The sequence below is a fragment of the Lottia gigantea genome (assembly GCF_000327385.1).
Source record: "Lottia gigantea unplaced genomic scaffold LOTGIsca_132, whole genome shotgun sequence".
Classification (NCBI taxonomy): domain Eukaryota; kingdom Metazoa; phylum Mollusca; class Gastropoda; family Lottiidae; genus Lottia; species Lottia gigantea.
The window spans coordinates 640,087-663,229 of NW_008707463.1; the positions used below are offsets into that span (position 1 = coordinate 640,087).

General features: G+C 34.0%; 3 protein-coding genes across 3 annotated transcripts; 2 read left to right on the forward strand and 1 right to left on the reverse strand.

The window, feature by feature from the left end:
* Positions 1–955: 955 nt before the first annotated feature.
* Positions 956–5,971, reverse strand: LOTGIDRAFT_172384 (hypothetical protein; the record flags this gene model as incomplete). The annotated part of the gene is made up of 7 exons (XM_009049259.1): positions 956–1,343; positions 1,701–1,944; positions 2,111–2,538; positions 3,204–3,322; positions 3,947–4,063; positions 4,309–4,527; positions 4,898–5,971. 7 exons carry the CDS (start codon positions 5,969–5,971, stop codon positions 956–958), a joined length of 2,589 nt encoding a protein of 862 aa, XP_009047507.1.
* A 916-nt stretch (positions 5,972–6,887) lies between these two features.
* On the forward strand, positions 6,888–7,646 carry LOTGIDRAFT_172385 (hypothetical protein; the record flags this gene model as incomplete). The annotated part of the gene is made up of 3 exons (XM_009049260.1): positions 6,888–7,032; positions 7,235–7,285; positions 7,517–7,646. Coding segments are annotated over 3 exons (326 nt in total), but the record flags the coding sequence as incomplete, so codon positions are not given.
* A 284-nt stretch (positions 7,647–7,930) lies between these two features.
* Positions 7,931–22,731, forward strand: LOTGIDRAFT_172386 (hypothetical protein; the record flags this gene model as incomplete). Its single annotated transcript, XM_009049261.1, has 22 exons — positions 7,931–8,294; positions 9,229–9,337; positions 9,795–9,941; positions 10,429–10,556; positions 10,948–11,076; positions 11,549–11,806; positions 12,483–12,713; positions 13,084–13,307; positions 13,797–13,901; positions 14,268–14,399; positions 14,857–14,961; positions 15,332–15,457; positions 16,203–16,383; positions 17,460–17,543; positions 17,878–18,033; positions 18,646–18,762; positions 19,498–19,640; positions 19,942–20,143; positions 20,526–20,729; positions 21,204–21,341; positions 21,737–21,892; positions 22,418–22,731. The coding sequence occupies 22 exons, from the start codon at positions 7,931–7,933 to the stop codon at positions 22,729–22,731; spliced, it is 3,753 nt and encodes a 1,250-aa protein (XP_009047509.1).
* Between the last annotated feature and the right edge of the window lie 412 nt (positions 22,732–23,143).

The window sequence follows — 23,143 nt, forward strand, 5'->3', positions numbered from 1 at the left end:
ATGAAGGAGTTTTACGTCCTACTTTTCTGCACCATGAGGGCAATTGAAGACGGGCAACTCCATGCAGGGTGCAATGAGGGAAATTTTGCCAGGACAGCGGCATCAGCCTGCTCTTTTTGATTTCCATCTTTAACGTGCACAGCTGTAGCACACGGAGCCTCGGTTTATTGTCCCATCCGAACGACTAGACGGTTTTTCCATGTCAGCCCCTCTTACCTGCATCACTGACAGGGGGAAACAGGGTTGAAAAATCCCAAGGTATCATCTCGACCTATGTCGAGATTGAACCCTGGACCTTCAGGTTAGCGAGCAAGCGTCTAACTCACTGAGCCACCGCGGTTTCCAAGTTGAAGTTGAGAACCGGGGATGGGCGATGATGTAGTATAGAAGTTAAACCTGGTTTTATTTTCTCACCAGTCTAAGAATAATAAGTGTGTATAGAACCACACGATTTCTGTGGACTTCTATTATATTTTCTATATATATAACATTAATGGATATTTTGGTTGTGAGGTAACAGTTACTATTCAACACTAGAGATTTAACTGAGTTACTTTCTCACTATTTATGCAAGATTTAAATGCAAGATGTTTCGCTTTGTACTTTTCCTGCAGATGACTCTTATCATCTATGATCTAACCGAATTCTTCATTACATTGTGTTCAGTCAAATTTTGAACAAATAAAATGGGGCCATGACTCATTTGGTGGGTGGGAAAGGAGTGGAAGCAAGGGCTACAGAACTGTCAACAGGGGCAGAACACCAGTCAATCCTTAAAATGAAGTTTGAAAGTGAGGGGGTGGAGGAAAATGTAGGTGACACCCCCCTCTTCCTCCATCCAACCCACAGAAATACCACTGACTGAAGAAAAAAGAACATCAGGGGTGCCCACACAGGGAATAAGTAAGGGTGATTACTCTAAAAGCCTCAAAATACCCACAAAATATGAGATATATCATATATTTTTTATTCCTATTTTTTCAACAATGGAATCTGTCTCCTTCTCACAATCTTTTAACTTCTTCAGCGTGCCTTTATCACTTTCTAAAAACATGGCCGTCTGTTTGGCCTGACACAGTTCTTTCTTTTCTTTATCAAAAGCAGCGTGGAATTTAAATACATTTTCTTGCTTATGGAAATCGACTTCAAAGATGCCATCGTCTTTAACAGGGTTGTGAGACAATTGGCTGAATTCTAGTCCAGTTTTAATCTCCTCAGACGCACATGTCAGGAATTTTTGAATCAAAAACTCTTGATTCTGATTGGCTGTTAGTTTATATGACACGTTCTGTGGTAGATAAGATGAAATAAAGTTCTTAAATAACTCGAATTGCTTCCTGCTCCTGTAAATAGAGAAAATATAGAAATATGTCAGGGGTCTGTTTCACAAAAACTTAAGAACTAATTAATCAAGAAATATAGTAGTTTGATTGGTTAAGTTAAAAACTACTTTAATGATTAACCAATCAGATGACTTGAAATTCAATAATTCAATTAATTTAAATTCTTCTGAAACAGGCCCATGGTAAGATGCATGGTAGCTTGGGGTGTAGCCTATTTTATTTTGAAAAGCCAAGGTAAAATAAGTATGTACCACAAAAAAATAGAGGTTTCGTGACACTGGGTTTGCTTGGGTCACATGATTACAGGAAATTGTTTGTTTGGAGTGGTCATTAACAAGTCATTCTTAGTGTCCATACCTTGCATAAAGTTTAACCTGTACATGTTTAAAATCTGATTTCAGATCAACTTCCATTCTACATAAATACAGTGCTCCAGACAGAGTAAACATATAACAATTATAATATTCATAGTAAACTAAACCAGGAATCTTCTTCAACCAATCAGCTATCAGATTAATGTAACCGTATTTGGTATGTAAAACCAGTTTAAAACAGTGTTGAATGGTGTTTAAACACAGTAAGCCATGATGTAAGTTCTGTCCTAGAATACAAAATGGCTATCATGAGTAAATCAAAATCGAAATCAATTGGATTTGTTTCAAGCAGTAATGTAGGGTTAAAAAAAACCTTCTAAAATCATTTATTTTTCACATTTTTAGTTGGTGGATATACAGATTTCAGTCAAATGAGTTAAAATTTAAGTTTACCTGAATTTTTATCAAAAGTTGGAATTGTTACTATGGATTCAGTGAAAGAATTATCAAAAAATTCTTTAAAATTCATCTGAATTTTTCCACCATTTTGAATACAAAATTCTTTTACATCTTCCTTTTCCCAGGGTGAAAAATGCAGATATAGAGACAGAGTTACCTGCCCTTTAATTGCGTCTGATAATTGTGAAATTTCAAAATATCCTGTCAAAACAGTTTCATCTTTAGGGGCTAGGGTGCCATCAGAACATTGATCCCCTGGAACCAAGAGTTTTATTTTCTTCAGTGTTTGTTGTTCAGTGCTTTTGGAAGTTGCAGAGCTTCTAGTAGAGTTGATAGTATCATTGTCAAATTGTTTTGAAGAAGATTTGAAAATATTGAATGAATCTCCACAGGTTATGGATAAAGAAAGGTTGGATATGGAGCTTAAATGAGACAAAATAGTTTATTACATTAAAATAATCATTTCAAACTAAGACGAAGTTTGTCAGAGAATCAAAGCCAAGCTGCAGACTAAAATATCATTTTATTGGTCAATAACCATGTTGTCAGAACTAGAATTGCTGAAAAATCTCACAGAAAATAAATGAATAAATCTATCTAGACCGAAACATCTGTCTCTATTACAGCCTCTGATAGCTATTTGCTGGTGTAGAGACAGAAAAATAGGCACTGTTAAATGGAGTTTTAAACCTTTTTAGATAAATAGGGTCTATAAAACCCAGGTATATTGGAAAGATGAATATTGTTGTAGTTCAGTCATACCATCATTTTCTCCCTACACCATGTCTCCAGTTCCTTCAAATTTTTTGTTGGTGAAATTGATCTAGCATCGGCCATTTAAAACTGTGTGCGCAGCCAAAAGTTTAAAGGACACAGAGTCACGTGATACTTATTTTAATATTATGTTAGAGAAAACGCATCTTTGGAGTTGTGGAAAATCCCCATTTAACAGGGTCTTTTTCTTCTGACTCTACTCCAACTGTCAAAATACCCATCAGAAGCTGGAATAGAGGCAGATGTTTCGGACTAAAATCTATCTAGAGCTGTTTATGATTAGACGGAAGCAAGGAACCTACAATGCACCTACTGTGAAGATGTGTTGATAACGTGAAGACCAATAACTAAACAATCATTAATTACTTTATACCATTTCTTTTTTATTTCCACCTTAAATATCTCCTTGTTTTTCTCATTTATACCTGGATTCTGAAAATACAAGACAATCATAAATAAATGTCAGTTAATGATTTAAAAAAATACTTGACTAACTGAATAAACTGTACAAATTCTGTATTGCTGAAGACTAAAGGGGAATAACTCTTGAACAAAATGGTGTTGATATTGAACGACTGCATGTTATTGAGAAACTGGAGTTTCAGTAGTCTGCAAGCATGAATACTTTAGTCTCTACAATTACTATAGTGTTGAAGACTAAAGGGAGATAACTCTTGCTACTGGAAGAACAGACTGGTGTAGATGATATTGATCGACTGCATGTTATTGAGAAAGTCAGTAGTCTTCAAGCATGAATACTATAGTCTCTACAATTACTATAGTGTTGAAGACTCAAGGAAATAACTCTTGTTACCAACTGGAGATTGCTACTTAATATTCTACATAAAAATTAGCACATATAGGAAACAAGGTCTTGTGGCTGTTTTTTGTACAAGACTGAACAGCTGAAGACAAAAGGTAGATAACTGTTTTGAAATGTTGTTTTCAATAAATTGTGATAAATGAGAATGTACGAATTCTATGTTTTTGAAGACTAAAGGGGAATAACTCTAGCTACCAACAAATAAATAATTATTTAAGAAGTAATATCTTTACCCCTAGTAAAGACCGAGGTTTGGAAGCCGTTTTCTGTAATCTTGATAAATTAGACTGTACAAACTCTATCTTCTCTTTCAATCTTCTCTCAGCTTGTTCTACTGATAAACTCATTCTCTAGTGGCACAAAAAATACAGATGATCTATTTAATCTTGACCAAAAATATGAAAGATTTGGCTGAAATTTCAGTACCATGGGCTATTTTTTTTAGATAATAATCTCAAAACTGACAGGAAAAACATCGCTTATAAACTGGGGTAGGGATTGAATCCGACCTTCACAAGCACTGGCTGTGATATTCAAACCCATGTTGCCTTTAAATTTTTCAAAGGATTGAAAATCACTTTGGAATCAAACTCACAGTCAATTGCTGTTGAAGAGCATTTCTAGCAGTCGCTGAGTTATCACCATCATCTTCACACATCATAGGATCAGGCTCATCATTGAGATAGTCTATATACACTGTGTTAAAATCAGTCAGATACCATTGAGGATGACTGACAAGTAACAACTGATCTCTTCCTTTCTTTAAAACATCATCTATTAAAACATAGTTAATATCTTGCCAATACTGGTGAACCTGAAATATAGAACTAAACTCAACTTAAAGAGGTAAAGAAAATTTCTTACTTTTGTTTATGTGTATTGTGGCTATTTATGTCTCACTGAAAATTAGAATAGTGCAAATCAATACCAATATACATCATCAAGATCTCAGCAAACCATTTCACAATCCCTTAAAAATTGCATAAAAGTCATGTGGAAGTAGAATAGTTCAGTCAGTAGCAAGTTTGCTGTCTGCTAGCCATTAGGTACAGTTTGAATCCCCAATTCTGACATCTGTGCCGGGGGCAGTGAGTTAGACCAGTGTCAGTTTTCACGCCCTAATTCCTAAATGTTACTATATCCTTGAAAACAGTGAAAAAGACATAATCATATTCTAAACCAACCTTCTCTGTCTGTGTATCAACAGCAATACAAACTTTATCATGTTGTAAAATTATCATCTTTCTATTCTTATCCAAATCTATGGCAGCTCTGATAATAGAGGAGGAAATATCAAAGTTCAAACTATTGTCATCTTCGTTATATTCCAAGATGTTTAGCTCGCGATAAATATTCACTAGATACAACGACGTCTTCAGTCGACCGTTTGCAAATTCGAGTAAATACCCATGATTGAGAATCAAGAAAATATGCGATTGATATGTTGAAGGATGCTTTTCTACCTGTCCATGTGTATTTATAACATTATGGCAAATCTCTTCAACAAAATGGATATAGATTCGTGTAATACAAGAAGCATAATCATCAGACAAAAATAAAGTAGGGTCTAAAACTTCAAACAGTTTCTCATTTTTACAGAATTTAGGCTTTTTCAATGCAAATATTCTATATTGCAAATCTTGATCATCTGAAATATTTTTGTCATCCAAAAAGGCACTCGCTCCAAGCAAAATACTTGTTCCTTGGCATTTTTTAGATGCCATGCAAATAATGTTCTGAACGTTTTTGTCTTTAGTAAAAGAAATCGTATGTTCCCCTTCTTCATCACAAAAATACAACCGTTCATTTCGGGAGTAAATAAAACTGCATTGATTCACAAAATTTAAGTTTTTGGGGTCTTTATCTAAAGTTGTTTTGAGTTTTTTAATTGGCTTAATCTTCCATGTGCACTTTTCATGATCACTTGATGTTTTGTCTTTAATGAGCACTAAGATATAGGCAAATGATTGTCTCAGAGAATCCCCACAAAAATGAATCAACAAAGTGGGTCGCACTATCCCCGAGAGACTATCTTCAACATTTTCAAACAGTAAAACTGGGCCCCTTATCGTTGATAGATTTGACTGCGACAAATTCAAAGCAAGGGAAATTGTGTCATATTGCATCCATTTCGGATCTTTTTCAGAATCTTTCGTTTTTTGAAGATGTCTTACATCAACTTTTAAACTTCCTTCCTCTGAATAATTGGCTACAAAAAGGAAATCTTGGAAAAGTAGACTTTTTTCAAGAAATGACATTTTTCAGATTTGGATTTCCTTCCAAAACAAAAAAGTTACCTCCCCTTTCTAAAAGGTTAAATGTAAAATGTGTAAATGGATTTAAATTTTTAATCCATAAATTTTTAAAAAAATCTTACAAGTCTCTATATAAGAACATATAATAAAACATTGCAATGAAATATATTTTGGACATTGATGTGTTACAAAACGGAAAAATAGTGTTAAAAAAATTTGAACTCACATCAAAATGAAATCTTAGTCTAGATTTAGGCGGAAGTTAAAGACTGGAAAATCGAAACATCTGCTCCGCCTACTTTTGAGAAAGAACACGTGGGTTTGTTGTTATCTGTCAATTTTATCATCAAATTTACAAAATATTTACGATATTTGTTTATGATTAGCTATGCTCAGATATATTTTATCATGGCATGATTAGCTACTTCGTTGTCAAGATTCAGCACTGCCAAAAACTTCTGCCCATGGCACATTCGATCTTGAAATTTCCTCAAGATTTCTTGATCAATATTGAAAATGGAAACCTCGTGTTGCTATTATTTGGCGGGAATAGTTAGATAACGACCTTGAGTAAAGGTCATCCGTATTAATGCCTTGATAATTGGACTTGACATTTCGATAAAAAAAAAACAGATTGCTCTCCAAATTTAAGAAGTATGATTGGTAAAACTCAGCTGATATCTTTAAATGACATAATATGTGCTTCTAATCTAGCCTAGGCCTATTCCAACATGGTCATCTACTGGACATTAACAGGTCATCTACAAACATATGGATGTCATGACAACGTAGTTTGAAATTAGAGTCTTAGGCCCTATCATACTTTAAGGTACATTTGGATTCTATAAAATCATAGGATGTGAATGAACCGTAAAATTTTATTTCAGACACCTGTTGTTTGATACAAAATTAAAACAGAATGGGAGGTCTGAAGAGATATTATAAAACACCAGGAATCAGTGAAAACAAGACAGAGAATTTATTGACCAAACTCAACAGTCAAATAAATCATACCATACAGTCTCTACAGACTGAACTTTGCTTCTATATACAGGCAACAGAAGGTGAGCCGTAAAATTTCAATTTCGTATTTTCTAGTGTTATTTTGATTGAGACCATATTGCCCATAGTCATTATTGAATATAGTAATATCAATAACACAGTATTATGGTATATTAAATCTGGTACTATATTATAACATTGCTTTACTTTATTTTATTTAATGTGATCTGTTAACCTCCATTTCAAAAACCGTCTACCTTTTAGAGGATAATATATTAGGAACAGTGGCGGAGCCAGGTTTACGTCCAAGAGGGGGTGAGATATCTGAGATTGCCCGAATCTCCAACCTAGTCATGAGATTTTTGCCTGAAAAACTTCCTTTGTGGCTGCGAGGGGGGTGGGGGGGGGGGGTGCTGCCCCCGCTGTCCCCCCTTTGCCTCCGCCACTGATGAGGAACACATGTACCTAACATGAAATCAGCTCTTGCCAATATCTGTTTACAAGTTTAAGAATTGCTAATTTGTCATGAATCCCTATTACTTTTAGATCTGAAAGATGAAGATGTAAAAAAATTATCATGGATACTGTCAACTCCATTCCAAGAGAGTAACTTTACATCACAACCTCAAATTATTGTCGAAAATAATCATCATCTTGCTGTTGAAATAGGACCAAGGTAGTTGTAGGAAATTAACTAGTTCTAACTTGGTGATTTATATACCTAGCCTGTACTTATATTTTTGCTGACTATGAACATGACCTGACAGAGGGATGGTACAACTACATGTTGTCAGGGGATCTCAGGCTGATCCAATCATCCAAAATTTTACAACTAATATTTATTCAAATGCTTTTTCTCTTATCAAATTCTTTGAAAATATGGCTTTAATCCTTTGACATTCAGATAGGTAGTGTGGGCCCCTATGAATGAGAGCCACTCAATGCTGTTTCTTACTCCAAATGCCCAAATGTTTTCATGTCCTACTTAACTTACAACACAAACCAACTTATTTTGTATTTTTCAGACTTAATTTTTCCACGCCATTTTCCACTAACGCCATCTCAATCTGTCGGTCTGTTGGTTTGAAATCCATCACCCGAATAGAATACTCCACACGTTATATTTTAACGTTTAAAAATAATCAGCTACCAACGGAGATCGTCATCTCGAAAATTGTTCACCTACTACATGATAAAATGACTCAGTGTAGATACTATGTACCTTTAAAAAGTTTTGACCTAGATGTTCGATCGGATCCGATATTTGAAGTTGATGTCATGGGATGTGGAAGAACAGCTTTAGAGAAAGTGAATAAAGAGTTAGGTATTGAAGAACGTTGCATTTTACTGTAATTTGATTAAAAAAATTAAAAAGATTTAATACAATTTCCTATACAAGTATGTATTTGTTAAAGAAATAGGATACCATACTTGTCTATTTGCACATTTACTTTATACAATGTCATCTTAGTTTCGAAGCTGTTTTAGATTAATCTAACAGGACAATGGCCTCAATTCTGTTGTTATGGTGATGATAATATTATAATATCTCTGTTTATTTCCAGGTCTAGTGTTTGATGATAATATTATAATATCTCTGTTTATTACCAGGTCTAGCATTTGATGATAATATTTTATCTCTGTTTATTTCCAGGTCTAGTGTTTATTGATAATATTATAATATCTCTGTTTATTTCTAGGTCTAGTGTTTGATGATTATATTATAATATCTCTGTTTATTTCTAGGTCTAGTGTTGGATTTTGATGATAATATTATAATATCTCTGTTTATTTCTAGGTCTAGTGTTTGATGATTATATTATTATATCTCTGTTTATTTCTAGGTCTAGTGTTTGATGATAATATTATTATATCTCTGTTTATTTCTAGGTCTAGTGTTTGATGATTATATTATTATATCTCTGTTTATTTCTAGGTCTAGTGTTTGATAATAATATTATAATACCTCTGTTTATTTCCAGGTCTAGTGTTTATTGATAATATTATAATATCTCTGTTTATTTCTAGGTCTAGTGTTTGATGATTATATTATAATATCTCTGTTTATTTCTAGGTCTAGTGTTTATTGATAATATTATAATATCTCTGTTTATTTCTAGGTCTAGCGTTTGATGATAATATTATAATATCTCTGTTTATTTCCAGGTCTAGCGTTTGATGATAATATTATAATATCTCTGTTTATTTCCAGGTCTAGTGTTTGATGATAATATTATAATATCTCTGTTTATTTCCAGGTCTAGCGTTCGATGATTGGGATCTAGATTACTATACTAATTTATTTACGAATCAAATCAAAAGAAATCCTACTAGTGTGGAATGTTTTGATCTAGCTCAGTCCAACAGGTACAAATACTATTTCAGTCCCAAACCTTTCCCCAACCTTTCACAGTCTTTGTACCTGTAAATTGTTATGCTATCTGTTGATACCGCATCGCTTGCTGTATTCAAAAAGAAGATTGGTACAAATCACTGGAATATAAAATTGTTTCGACTAGGGCTGTTGATTCTAGAATCTCTAATTCAGACATGTTAACAAGCTCTTGTACAATTTTTCATTGAGAATGCATAAGGAATGAAAAAAATGCTGCACATTTGCATAGAAAATGTACTAAAGATCATTTTGGAGCTCCCATCAGACATGACTGGTAAATACAGATAAATCAATAGCCCTGAAAACACTATTATTTCTATTCTGTAGGATCTTTAAATTTGACATTTATAGTGAGCACATAGAATTTCTGTTAAAAATGTTGAAATCTCTTATTATCATACCTTTTCAAACTTGTTTTTATTATTACAGTGAACACAGTCGTCACTGGTTTTTTAAAGGCAAGTTAAATATTGATGGTAAGATGGAACACAATGAAGAATCTCTGTTTTCTATGATTATGGACACTCAGAATTCCAGTAATCCCAACAATATCATAAAATTTAACGATAACAGCAGGTAATTACAGCTGGGTATTGATTTACCAAATTGAGTTTGATTATCTTAGGAAGGCTTCTGATCAATAATCGATTAATTATCGAAATATTTTATTTAAGAAACCATCTAACTACTATATAAAAATCATGTCCAAGTTTTTAATTCCAGTTTTGTGTAATAGAAGTTTAATCATTTGAATAATAATCGCTTTGATCGGTTATTACAGTTTATTGTGCTCAAGAGAATCTCTATGGAAGAGATTACTACTAGTAGTACATGACTGACAATGGTTACTTGGGAGGAATGTACCTTGAATATTTGATCAATAACCAAATTTGATAATCGATAATGGAAATTATAAAACCTTTGTACTTATATTCCATTATTTTAATTATTTTACCAGCCTTACATGTAAGAGACATTGGGCCAAGTTTGTGAGGGAATTTTTTTTTATTATTACATCTCAAAAGATGATCAGGCTTATCTTACTAATAGTTTTACCTTTCAGTGGAATTGTGGGTCACAGTGTAAGAGTTTTAACACCAGAGACGCCAGGTGAAGTTAGTAGAATGAAAACAGAACACGATCGTACACAACATATTATATTTACTGCTGAAACACACAACTTCCCTACTGGTACGTCTTTAATTAATACAGGGGGGTGGGGAAAGAAGGGGTGGCACAGTTTTTTTGCAATGTACTACATTTTACGTTGCTACCATTTTTATGCAGGGTCAAGGCTAAGGTCTTAGAAATGTTGAAAATTTCCTAAACAATTGTTCTTTATTTTCACGACTTTCTACAGTAGTAATAAGAGGGACTCGGAAATCAGAAAATCACAACTTTGAGTCTGTGAACATGGTAATCAAAAGAAGTATCGAAAACAGCATAATACACAATAACATAATCTTAGATTAGAAATATTAAAACAGAGCCTAAAAAGACATGTTGTTGTTACTCAGAGTTTCCTGCTATGCCATCTTCCTACTTTAAGATTAAAAAAGTTTTCATGGTTTTTTTTATTCAGGAGTTGCCCCTTTCCCTGGTGCTACCACTGGTACTGGTGGAAGGATTCGTGATGTACATGCAACTGGTCGTGGGGCTCACGTTCTGGCTGGAACTGCTGGGTACTCGTTCGGAAATCTTCAAATACCAGGTAGGGGTCATGTTAGCTGGCTTTATACCAGTCATGTTTGAATAGCTTCTCAGAATGCCTATCAGTGACAACTGCTTACAATTTGGCTGAAGTCTGATGGTGAAAATAGTACAATTTGACCTCACAATGGCCACAAATCCATCAGAATCATCTGTCAGAGCGTGAAGATTGGACCGCAGTTCCTTGGTCTACCCAGACACATTTTGTTGACTTTGCATCTCGTTTGAAGAATCAACATAACATGGCTAGTGATAACTATGTTTTCCTTGAGATCTCGGCAAATCTTGACGATATGTTGAAACAAAATGGTTTGAAATAAGTAAATTTGCTTTTAACAATTCATAACATGAAAATGAAGCGAAGAAAATTAAGGAACATTTTCAAAGACAATTATAAGCTCTCTCTACATCTGTTCCCTATTGTATTTATTAATCAGAGAAAGTGAAAATCTAGTATAATAAAAATTATTCAGGTTATAAACAACCATGGGAAGAAGATGTAGCGTATCCTAGTAATTTCGCCTCACCTCTAGAAATAGCTGTAGAAGCCAGCAATGGAGCCTCCGATTATGGTAATAAGTTTGGCGAGCCTGTACTGACAGGATTCGCACGATCGTTCGGTCAAGTATTATCGGATGGTGAACGACGAGAATATGTAAAGCCTATCATGTTCAGTGGAGGACTGGGTATGCTGAATGGAGAACATATATTAAAACAGAGCCCTGAAAAAGGTATATTTTAGATGTTTATCTGGAAATGAGGGGAGGGGGAAATGAGTGTTGTTCTCTGTGATGTTTTGAAAAAAATCTTGGGCTTGGTAAATGGAGAACTTTCATCGTTGGGAAGCCTTATAAGAAAACATGATACTGTAGTTTTTGTGGGGAAGTCCAAAGAAACAGGAATGGTATTTCTCAATTATTTGAAATAATATTTTAATAAAAACTAGTCTCTGAATAAAGAACATATATAACCTCTATAAAGTTAAAATATCAGTTAATATAAGAAATTGTGAGAGTTTTAGCAGTCTGTTGAAGTCTGGTATTTATGATTGTTGGGTTCTATTCATAATGTCCAGAAAACCATTTAGATTTACCCAAGAAAAATTGGGTTTTCCTGTTAAATAACATATGGGCTGTATTCAGTGTGAAAGCAATGTGATCTCTATATTGTATGTTATTGGATTTTAATTCTGTTTTAGCTAACTAAAGCTAAGATTCCATATACGCGTCATGCAGACATCAATGGCCCTTGCAGATCCGTCATTCGTCAAATATGATTCCATATGTGCGTTAAACGTATGTGTTATCTTTCTTTTGACGTACAGACTTCTAGACAGATGGATGCTTTGGTGCATAAAAAAGACAGGGAACCCCCACAAACTACATGGAATCTGTTATTTTGTGTTAGGTATGGAGGTAGTGAAGATAGGAGGACCAGTGTATCGTATAGGTCTAGGGGGAGGGGCTGCCTCATCAGTGGAGGTCCAGGGTGACAACAAGGCAGAGTTAGATTACGGTGCTGTACAGAGAGGTGATGCCGAGATGGAACAGAAGTTGAATCGTATCATCAGGGCCTGTATTGAGATGAAGAATAAAAACCCTATTTGTAGTATACATGACCAAGGTGCTGGCGGAAACGGTAGGCCATAGTTTTGGTGTTTATTTGAAGTAAAATATGAATACACTTATAATCATTGCTGCATGTTTTAAGTGACAAGAAATTCTTTAAACAACATGATTTTCTAGGGAAGAGCCAACTACACTCAAGAATAGATAACTCTGTATAAGTATCAGACAACTGTAAATAGATACAATGACTAATAGTATCAACTGTCATATATATCTTAAACCCTTTCTTAGACCGTATAATTACGTGATATAGCTGAGTGGACTTTAAAGCGGCATTTTTGTTAGGTTTTTTGCACTCAGTGTTCTAAGAGTTAAGCATACATTATGTTTGTCATATATTAAGAAAATCAAATCTTGTTTACTGTATTTTTTGTTGCTAGGTAATGTATTAAAGGAAATCGTAGAGCCATTAGGGGCTGTAATAAAACCTGACCGGTTCCAACTGGGTGACCCTACACTGAGCCTACTAGAGGTCTGGGGGGCAGAGTACCAGGAAAGCGATGCTGTGCTGGTTAGACCCGATGATTCCAGTGTTTTGAAGAAACTCAGCCACCGAGAAAGATGTCCTGTTAATTTTGTTGGTACTGTTACTGGAACTGGCAGGGTAGGTCCAATTCTAACTTTTGTTTTTTTCACATTGTGTCATTTAGAAAGGGAATGGAAGATGCTGTAAATGAGATTTAAGATACATGCTCTAAGTGGTAGGATGTATGAAAACACCATTATTATCTTTGTGAACTCTTTGAAAGGAATTTAAAGTTTTTGATATTTGTATCCTCAGATTGGGCAGAGTTACGTCACAGGGGCCTGTATCATACTGTTTGTTGAAACATGATACGTAATATATCTTCTTATTGCATATCGGTCAAAATTTTTGTTTTTCAATTTTTACAACAGTATAATACAGGTCCCTGTGAGTTGTATCAGGTGTTCTAAAAGAATGAGAATGCTGAGCCTCACATGCCACACCTGCCACAGTAGAGAGTGCTATATTGAATGTCACTATCAATATAATTTTAAACATTAGAAATAAATAAACATTCTATAAAGTTGTTTGTAGATGCAATTAGAAGATTTTAAAATTCATGGTAAGATAGATGAGAAAGGAGACTGTCCAATGTTAACAGATGAAATAAACGATGAAAAGCTGCCTTATGATTTAGATTTAGAATGTGTTCTGGGAAAAATGCCACGAAAGGTAAGAAGGTTGAAAAAAAGATTTGTTTTAAGTATGGGATGTAAAACTCCTTTTCACTAGAGTTGTATGTTTAATCATGTTAGAAAAACTTTTATACATTCTTCTAACTCCTTAATATTAGCCGTCTAAGATACAGAACGTTGTAAAGTGTACCTCTTCTTATTTAAAATATTCTTGGATTTGTGGGGACTGAAAATATTTATAACTTTTTTGCTCACTTGTCAAAACTCCATGCTGTTTCCTGTTGACCAGACTGACCAGACTGTTGTCTGACAAAATAACTTGCATGGTGTCGCCCATCTTTATAACCACTAGTTTGACATAAAATTCTATTTCATTCCATTTACAAGTTCTATTTGATTGTAGGAATTTAATTTAAAGACAGTAAAACCTGTATTAAAGACCATCACTCTACCAGACAGCGTGACTATATCAGAGGCCTTGAATCGTGTCCTCCGTCTGCCTACTGTAGCCAGTAAACGATATCTTACTAATAAGGTTTGTATGCACATGGAAATATTTTGAAATGCGCCAATTTGTAATAATCTATATTAGTTATTAAAGAAAGCTGCAGGTAAATTCAAATTCAGTAATAACCTGTTAACTCTAGGGTGTAAGGGACAGGATTAAGAAGCACTATATATCTTATAATCTTCTACTGATTTTCTCTTCGGACATTTCTCTTTTTCAGGCTTTCTAAACTCAGTAAAAACTTCATGAACATACTGTGGTGATTGTGGTTTTTTAGCTGCAGCACCTGTTCTATGGAATAATCTACCTAATGTTATAGATGCAAATTCAATGGACATATTCAAAACTTGTCTAAAGAAACACTTACTTACCAGTGAATACCAGATATGACAGAGCAACTCCGCGCCATTTAGTCAACATTTTCTAGCAGAAAGGCGCTATATGTAAATGCATTATTATTATTATTATTCTCTTCATTTTTTAGGTTGATAGATCAGTTACTGGTCTGATAGCCCAGCAGCAATGTGTTGGTCCATTACATACACCATTAGCTGATGTAGCAGTCACTGCATCTTCTTATTTTGACAAGGTATTGTACTTTCATTTCGTTAAGTTATTGGGTTATATGGGTTGATGTAATGGAAAGTTTTAAGCAGTATCTAACTTAAAGTATTATAAGGACTGCATGTTTTATTTCTATGTATTTTGTAGGTAAGGGCTCTTGTATTGATTATTTAAAGAGATTGTAAAGAGTTTTTTCTAAACTTTTTATGTGTATGTATTGTTATTGGTTTGCACCTTTCCAATTTTTAGTCAGATCAGTGAGTCTTGAAATTCTATTCAACTAAGCCTTTTATATGAAGAAGCTATCATAATGGTTTCCCTGATACACATAGCAGTTTAGAGAAAATCTCTTTACTATCTCTTTAAAGGCTTGTAATGTTTTGTATGTGTTGTAGGTTGGATCTGCCACTGCAATAGGAGAACAGCCAATCAAGGGACTGATAGACCCTGCTATCGGAGCTCGGATGTCTGTCAATGAAGCTCTAACTAACCTCATGTTTGCTAGAATTACTGATTTGAAGGTAGGATTAACATTTCCTCTATGATGTATTATCTCTTAATGTCAGACCCATTTAAACTCCTGTCAAAATTATAGGTGTATAATTGTAAAGTTGCCTTCATCATATGATCAAATATGGCACTTTTAAGAATGTGTTGCTGCATTTACTATACAAATCAACAGCTTCTCTGACAACTCAATTTTTAAAAATTTATCTTGCCCAAATCTCTGTAGGGATCAATATTATTAACACCTACGTTGTATTTGGTAGCGTACAATCAAACTAAATCCCTGCAAAACTTCTGTGATACAAGAAATGTGGCTATTGCAATTAAATTAAGTTTTACTATTAGACTATCAGTCTGACATACCTTTTGTCGCTCAGTAACACAGAGTTGTCTTCCTTGGCCAATGTTTAAGGGATTATAAAGAGGTTCTTGCAATTCCGCTAAAACTAAGGCGTTTTATGACGTCACTAGAGGGGAGCAACTGGACGCTACTATTAATATCTATGCACAGTCTAGTGATGTCAGAAAACGCCTTAGTTTCAGTGGAATTGCAAGAGACAGAGACGTCAAAATGCAAATTGATGCTATCAGTGTCCCTGATATACATAAAAAGTTTAGAAAACCTCTTTACTATCCCTTTAAGAATACTGTAGCTCCTTCAACTTGGTATGTCTGTGTATAATGTAATAGAGAATTTAAGCATTGTGTTAATGTAATGGATGTTACAGCTGTTAATGGGATGTATTCTGTCATTTGTAGGATGTAAAATGTAGTGGTAACTGGATGTGGCCAGCTAAATTACCAGGAGAGGGAGTAAATCTATATATAGCTTGCCAGGCAATGTGTCAGGTGATGAAGGAGCTCGGTATAGCTGTGGATGGTGGAAAAGATTCATTGAGTATGGCAGCTAGAGTTGGTGGGGAAACCATTAAAGCACCAGGTAGGATTTCTTATTCTGATCTATACCAAGTTGCTAGCTAACCTAGAAATCTGGTAGCCGTGGTGCCTCTGGGAGTTTGAGGTTTGCTCGGAAACTTAAAGATTCAAGGTTCAATGTTGGTATAAATTGGATATGACCTCAAAGTTTCCAACTGTTAGTTGGCAGCAAAAATGAATAGGCCTGGCCCAAAGTTCCCTGATTGCACAGCATGGTATTGCCCAATTAGATGCAGAAAGATAGGTTGTAATATTTCTAGGGATTTGATTCAGTCCTGTATATACTTTGAAGCATGTGGCTTCTCTGATTTACAATTATGTATATGTTAGACTGTAAACTATGTATTATATTACAGGTACACTAGTTATATCTGTATATGTCATGTGTATTGATATCAGAGTAACACCAGACTGTAAACTATGTATTATATTACAGGTACACTAGTTATATCTGTATATGTCCTGTGTATTGATATCAGAGTAACACCAGACTGTAAACTATGTATTATATTACAGGTACACTAGTTATATCTGTATATGTCCTGTATATTGATATCACAGTAACACCAGACTGTAAACTATGTATTATATTACAGGTACACTAGTTATATCTGTATATGTCCTGTGTATTGATATCACAGTAACACCAGACTGTAAACTATGTATTATATTACAGGTACACTAGTTATATCTGTATATGTCCTGTGTATTGATATCACAGTAACACCAGACTGTAAACTATGTATTATATTACAGGTACACTAGTTATATCTGTATATGTCCTGTGTATTGATATCACAGTAACACCAGACTGTAAACTATGTATGTATTATATTACAGGTACACTAGTTATATCTGTATATGTCCTGTGTATTGATATCACAGTAACACCAGACTGTAAACTATGTATTATATTACAGGTACACTAGTTATATCTGTATATGTCCCGTGTATTGATATCACAGTAACACCAGACTGTAAACTATGTATTATATTACAGGTACACTAGTTATATCTGTATATGTCCTGTATATTGATATCAGAGTAACACCAGACTGTAAACTATGTATTATATTACAGGTACACTAGTTATATCTGTATATGTCCCGTGTATTGATATCACAGCCACTGTAACGCCAGACTGTAAACTACCAGGAGGCCGAGGTTTGTGTTATTTTTATATTTTTTTATATTTATATCATTTTCTTTAATGGTAAACACATTATCTCTTTCAAAATCGGACTCACAGATATCTTACCAATCGAAAAAGTTTAGCTGATTCCATAATATTTGTTAATCTTGCGTACAATATTTTTCCAAAAGGGATCTGTTTGTCCCAATTAGCAGGTTCAGCCTAACAGCTTTAGACTCCGAAACATTTAGATAAACAAAATGCAGTGGGTGTTGTTTGGAAGGCAGATTACACACACCTGGTCTCGAACACCTGATGCCAAGTAAAATATTTTTTATTGACACTTTCACTGTGATCAATTTTTAGGTTGTTTACTGTATGTTAAGTTAAATAAAGATCTCTATCGACTGGGAGGAACAGCTCTCGCTCAGTGTTACAAACAGATTGGAGTTACTGCCCCTGATTTAGATAACCCACAGGAACTGGTATCTGTCTTTAACATTGTACAGTCTTTATTGAAAGGTAGGTGAGCGTGAATGCCTCAAGTCTTTTGTTTGAATGTTTGATATCCATAGCGAAAACTAGCTAGGGTATTATATCTGAGACACGTCTGCACCTGGAGTTTTATGTTTGAAAGTTAAACTAGATGAGGTTTGTATTTGAGAAAGATTGGGAGCCTTGTTGACTCAGTCAATCAGACATTTACTTTAACCTAGGGCTCTAAAATATGTTCTTGGCATAGATCTTGTAACTCTTAAATCAAGAGTCTTGATTTTTAACCTTGTTCCTCCTGTCACTGATGCAGGTTGCACAATAAACCAATTTACTGAGTCCACATGCCTAATATTGTTTCTTGATTTGTTTTTATTATTCCAGATCCCTTTCAGAGAGTTGACATACCTAATATATCTATAATAATGTTTTTGATATTTGGCATTCCTTTAATAGAATCTACATAGATAACAATGTTTTTGATATTTGGCATTCCTTTAATAGAATCTACATAGATAACAATGTTTTTGATATTTGGCATTCCTTTAATAGAATCTACATAGATAACAATGTTTTTAATATTTGGATTAGAGAGGTCAAATATCTAAGCTAAGGTTGATCTAATAATGGTTTATTTTGTAGATAAGTTAATAACAGCAGGACATGATATTAGTGATGGAGGGTTTATAACGTGTCTATTAGAGATGATGTTTAGTGGTAACTGTGGAACTCAGGTTAATCTTCCTCTTACTACATCAGGTACAACTTCTTTCTTACTGCAGGTTATCTTTTATTGTTAAAACATTACTTGGGGAATAGTTCTGACAATTTCAATGTTTATATTGTTGTCTGAATATTCTAGAAATAGTAGGTTATTGTCTTAGACCATTTCAGTCAACGGGCGCAACCCTAATGAAAACTGCATGTTCTGGTCGTTGTTGCTCTGATCAGACTTACTTATAACCTATCTGTAATTAAATAAATAAAAACACTATTATAGATATACTATTCCTTACTTTAATTCTAGCAACGTTTCAATTCACATACAGGAATTGCAAAAATTAAAGAAAGGAGTAGTATATCTATAATAGTGTTTTTATTTTTTTAATGTTCTATCTACTTGTAAATGACATTTAGAGATAATATCTGTAATTATTATGTAAAATGATGTAAAATAGTCATGAAGTGAGAGTAAAAAAAAAAAAACGCGATGTGAACTCTTAGTTTCTATTGTTATGTGGCTAGAATTTTCCCCAATACTTTATTCATAAAAGAATGTTCTTTAGTTAGTTGCTTTCACCAATATTACTCCTTTTCCTAACCTTAGATTGTTTTCCACTCAAGTCATCTCAGATGATCATTTGTTTTTATGATAAAAACTTTCATGCTGTTAATTTAGAGTTTTGGCAAGGTAGAAATTGACCTACCTAGGGATGAAGGGTCTTCTCTCTAATTTATTAATAAAGTTGTAAAAATCCAATTTGTGTCTTTTAGAAAGTGACCTATCAGTGTTATTCAATGAAGAACCAGGGGTTATTTTAGAGTGTTCATCAGATAATTGTGAAGAGGTTATAAATAGATTTTCTACCGCCAATATAACTTGTTATAATATTGGTTATTCTACTCAGGATAAACACGTAAGATATTTGGTTTTGACTGACAAAGACCAACAATTTATTTATTTTTTTGTGGTTATTTATTGTATTGTCCCCATGGATTGAATGTTAGACATAAGATGGTTGATTCTCACTGACTGAAGCTATATATTTCATTGTTATACACTTTTGGTGTACCGGTAATGGACCTAATTCTGTCCCAAGTAAAATAAGTTATTATTATTATTTATATTATAAGTTTAAATTGGACCCCAGCATTGTTTATTTATCACTACACTTACAACAGACTTGACCTCAATCTGAGCTTTCAGTTCAATTACAGATCACAGTAAAGATGAATGATAGAGAAGTTATAAATGAAGAGATGACAATATTAAGAGATATCTGGGAAGAGACAAGTTTTCAACTGGAGAGATACCAGACTAACCCTGGCTGTGTCGAGACTGAGCAAGAAGGGTTAAAACACAGAAAATCTCCTCCATATAAACTAACCTTTGATCCTGTCTGTCTTACACCAAATATAGGTGAGACTTGTATTGATTCATTTTTACAGTTTCTCACAACAAACTTTACTGTGACTTTCTTGTCTGCTTTACGCGAAATATAAGACAGAGTTAGTTTGATTTTTGTACACCCACATTTCTGTCGGTTGAAGTAAATTGTTTTCTAAACGTGAGGTAGGTCAGGTCTGATGTCAGCTGGCATTCGCTCACCAAACTAAAGTTTTTAACAGATTTGTGTCCTTCCTCAACCATCTATCACTGATATCATTAAAACCCAATAACGTTAAAATATTCCATCACATGTTTTCTGAATTGTATTTTTTATTAGAAGTAATAATCTGTTAGAAATTTATGTCCAACATGACAGAGAGTGCACATAGCTAACATTATTTTGATATTGTAGAAAATAAACCAAGAGTTGCTGTACTCAGAGAAGAAGGGAGCAATGGAGATAGAGAAATGGCGGCCGCATTCCACTCTGTAGGATTTGAAGTATGGGATGTCAACATGCAGGATTTAATCGATCAAGTCGTTACCCTGGACAGATTTCAAGGTTTGGCGTTTGTGGGTGGATTTAGCTACGCAGATGTCTGTGGATCAGCTAAAGGTAAGAAAATGATTTCTTTTACAAATCTTCAAAATCTAAAAATATTAAGAAATTTATTAGCTTAAATCCAGTTTTTTAGTTTGATAATGTTTAAAGTTGTATTTGTAGTGTATATCTTGTCTTTCATAGGGAACAATTAGCTGAGGCCATGAGAGCTTAAGGTTGTGCACATTAGATATCCTTTGACAGTTGTATATCAAAGGAGAGTAGGTTTTGCCTGCAAAATTTCCCTCATTGAACACTGCATATTCCATGACTAGAGCAGAAAGTAGGGCTTAAAGTTGTGAAGTATGTTGTAAATTTATTATATATTATTACAGGTTGGGCTGCTACAGCTAAGTTTAATAGTTATATAAAGTGATGTTTGTTGTAAATCATTTATTATATATTATTACAGGTTGGGCTGCTACAGCTAAGTTTAATAGTTATATAAAGTGATGTTTGTTGTAAATCATTTATTATATATTATTACAGGTTGGGCTGCTACAGCTAAGTTTAATAGTTATATAAAGGAAGAGTTTACCAGATTCTATAATCGTCCTGATACGTTCAGTCTAGGAGTGTGTAATGGATGTCAGTTAATGGCATTGTTAGGCTGGGTTGGGGCTGCAGGTTAGAATCTTATTCTGATTTCAATGATATTCAATCAAGATGTTTTGTTCCTTATTCTTCTCTGATTCATTATGAATAGTATCAGAACATAAACATGAGCATTCCACTTTATTTGTAAGTAATAGAAGCTACACAAAATAGACTTAAAGTGTGCTAATTATTACTTATACTATATTTAAAAAGTCACTCAAGACAGTGTCGGATATTGTACGATTTCTTTGTATTGTCCCTGTCACCCACATGGTACCAAAATTCAGTCAGGGGTAGGCTTAAGGTATGGAGTTGTAGGAGAAAGGAAAACCCTACCCCTCGCCTGTTTTATTGTACTTTGTGGAATGGATAGGACCTGATTTGTGAGGTTATCTGTTGTTATCTTATTGTTTGAATTGTTTCAGATAATTCTGACCTATCTCAGGGTCTCTTGCTGGATCATAATACATCTGAACGTTATGAATCACGTTATGTTACGGTTAAGATACAAGACAATAACTCAGTAATGTTAAAAGATATGGAAGGGACAATGTTTGGTATGTGGGTATCACACGGGGAAGGTATGAGGAATAGCTTGTTTTCAAATATTACATTATAAAGTACATCATTGTCTTATCTCAATATCTGTACCTACCTGCATCTAACAGTTAGTTTTGGAAATTTGTTTTGGAAAATAAAAAAAATAACATAAAATCAGTAGAATTGGCCATCCCGTCGGTAGATCGGTGGACAACATACAAAAACGGTAGATTACACATGTATGAATTAACTTATTTGCAATACTCCAAAACCCTAATTACCGTAGTTATGAAAATTTTTCCATCAGTTATCTCTCTTCACCTATCTATGTGGGCACCATTTTCTAGCGTCATTTTCTTTTGTAAGGATAGTTTCTGAAGGAATATTTTTGCCTTTTTCTCGCTGTTACATCTTATAGTCATCTGTATAGTCATTTAAATATTTGCTTTTCAGATTAAAATTAAGTATTGAGTTTGTACCCAATTAAAGAAAAATGTGATTGGCAAAAGTGATGATATCATTTAACCAAATATTTGTTGAAAATTTATTTTACTTTTCTTTTTTAGGTAAGATGTGTTTTAAAACTCCTGAACTCCATCAACAGATATTATCCAAGAATCTTGCTCCAGTACGTTACATTGATGATGACGGCCAAAATACTCAAATTTATCCTTTTAATCCTAATGGTTCACCTGATGCCATTGCTGCTGTTTGCTCTGAAAATGGACGCCATCTGGCTATTATGCCACACCCTGAAAGATGTTTCCTGTCTTGGCAGTGTCCGTGGATGCCGAGCGTAATGAAAGAAAAGTTAGTTTTCACTCCATGGATAAGGATGTTTCAGAATGCCTATGATTGGTGTCTTAAATTAAATCTTTAATATTCTTTAACCTATACCTGTTGGAAGGGTGCAGCTTTTTCATTTCATTCGCATTAAAGGGACAGGTGTGCCATTTGGGTGTTGATTTTAGTCTTAAATATATGTAAATAATAGTACTACAAATGTACGAAAATCACATAATTCCTTTAAAAATACTTCAAACTAGAAATTTTACTCACTATTTCTATATATGTCTTTTCAATATATCACAGAGTATTTTAAATTGATGAGTTGTCATTTTAACATTCAATTTTGAACTACTATGAACACTGATAAGCTCAGCTGAAAAAATTCCAGTGTCTCAGACTAAACTATGATTGGTCAAAAATATGGCCTACCTGTCCCTTTAAGTAGTGTTTTGTATGTTTTAAAAGAATTCATTTGTAGATATAGGAATGATATTGCTTAACTT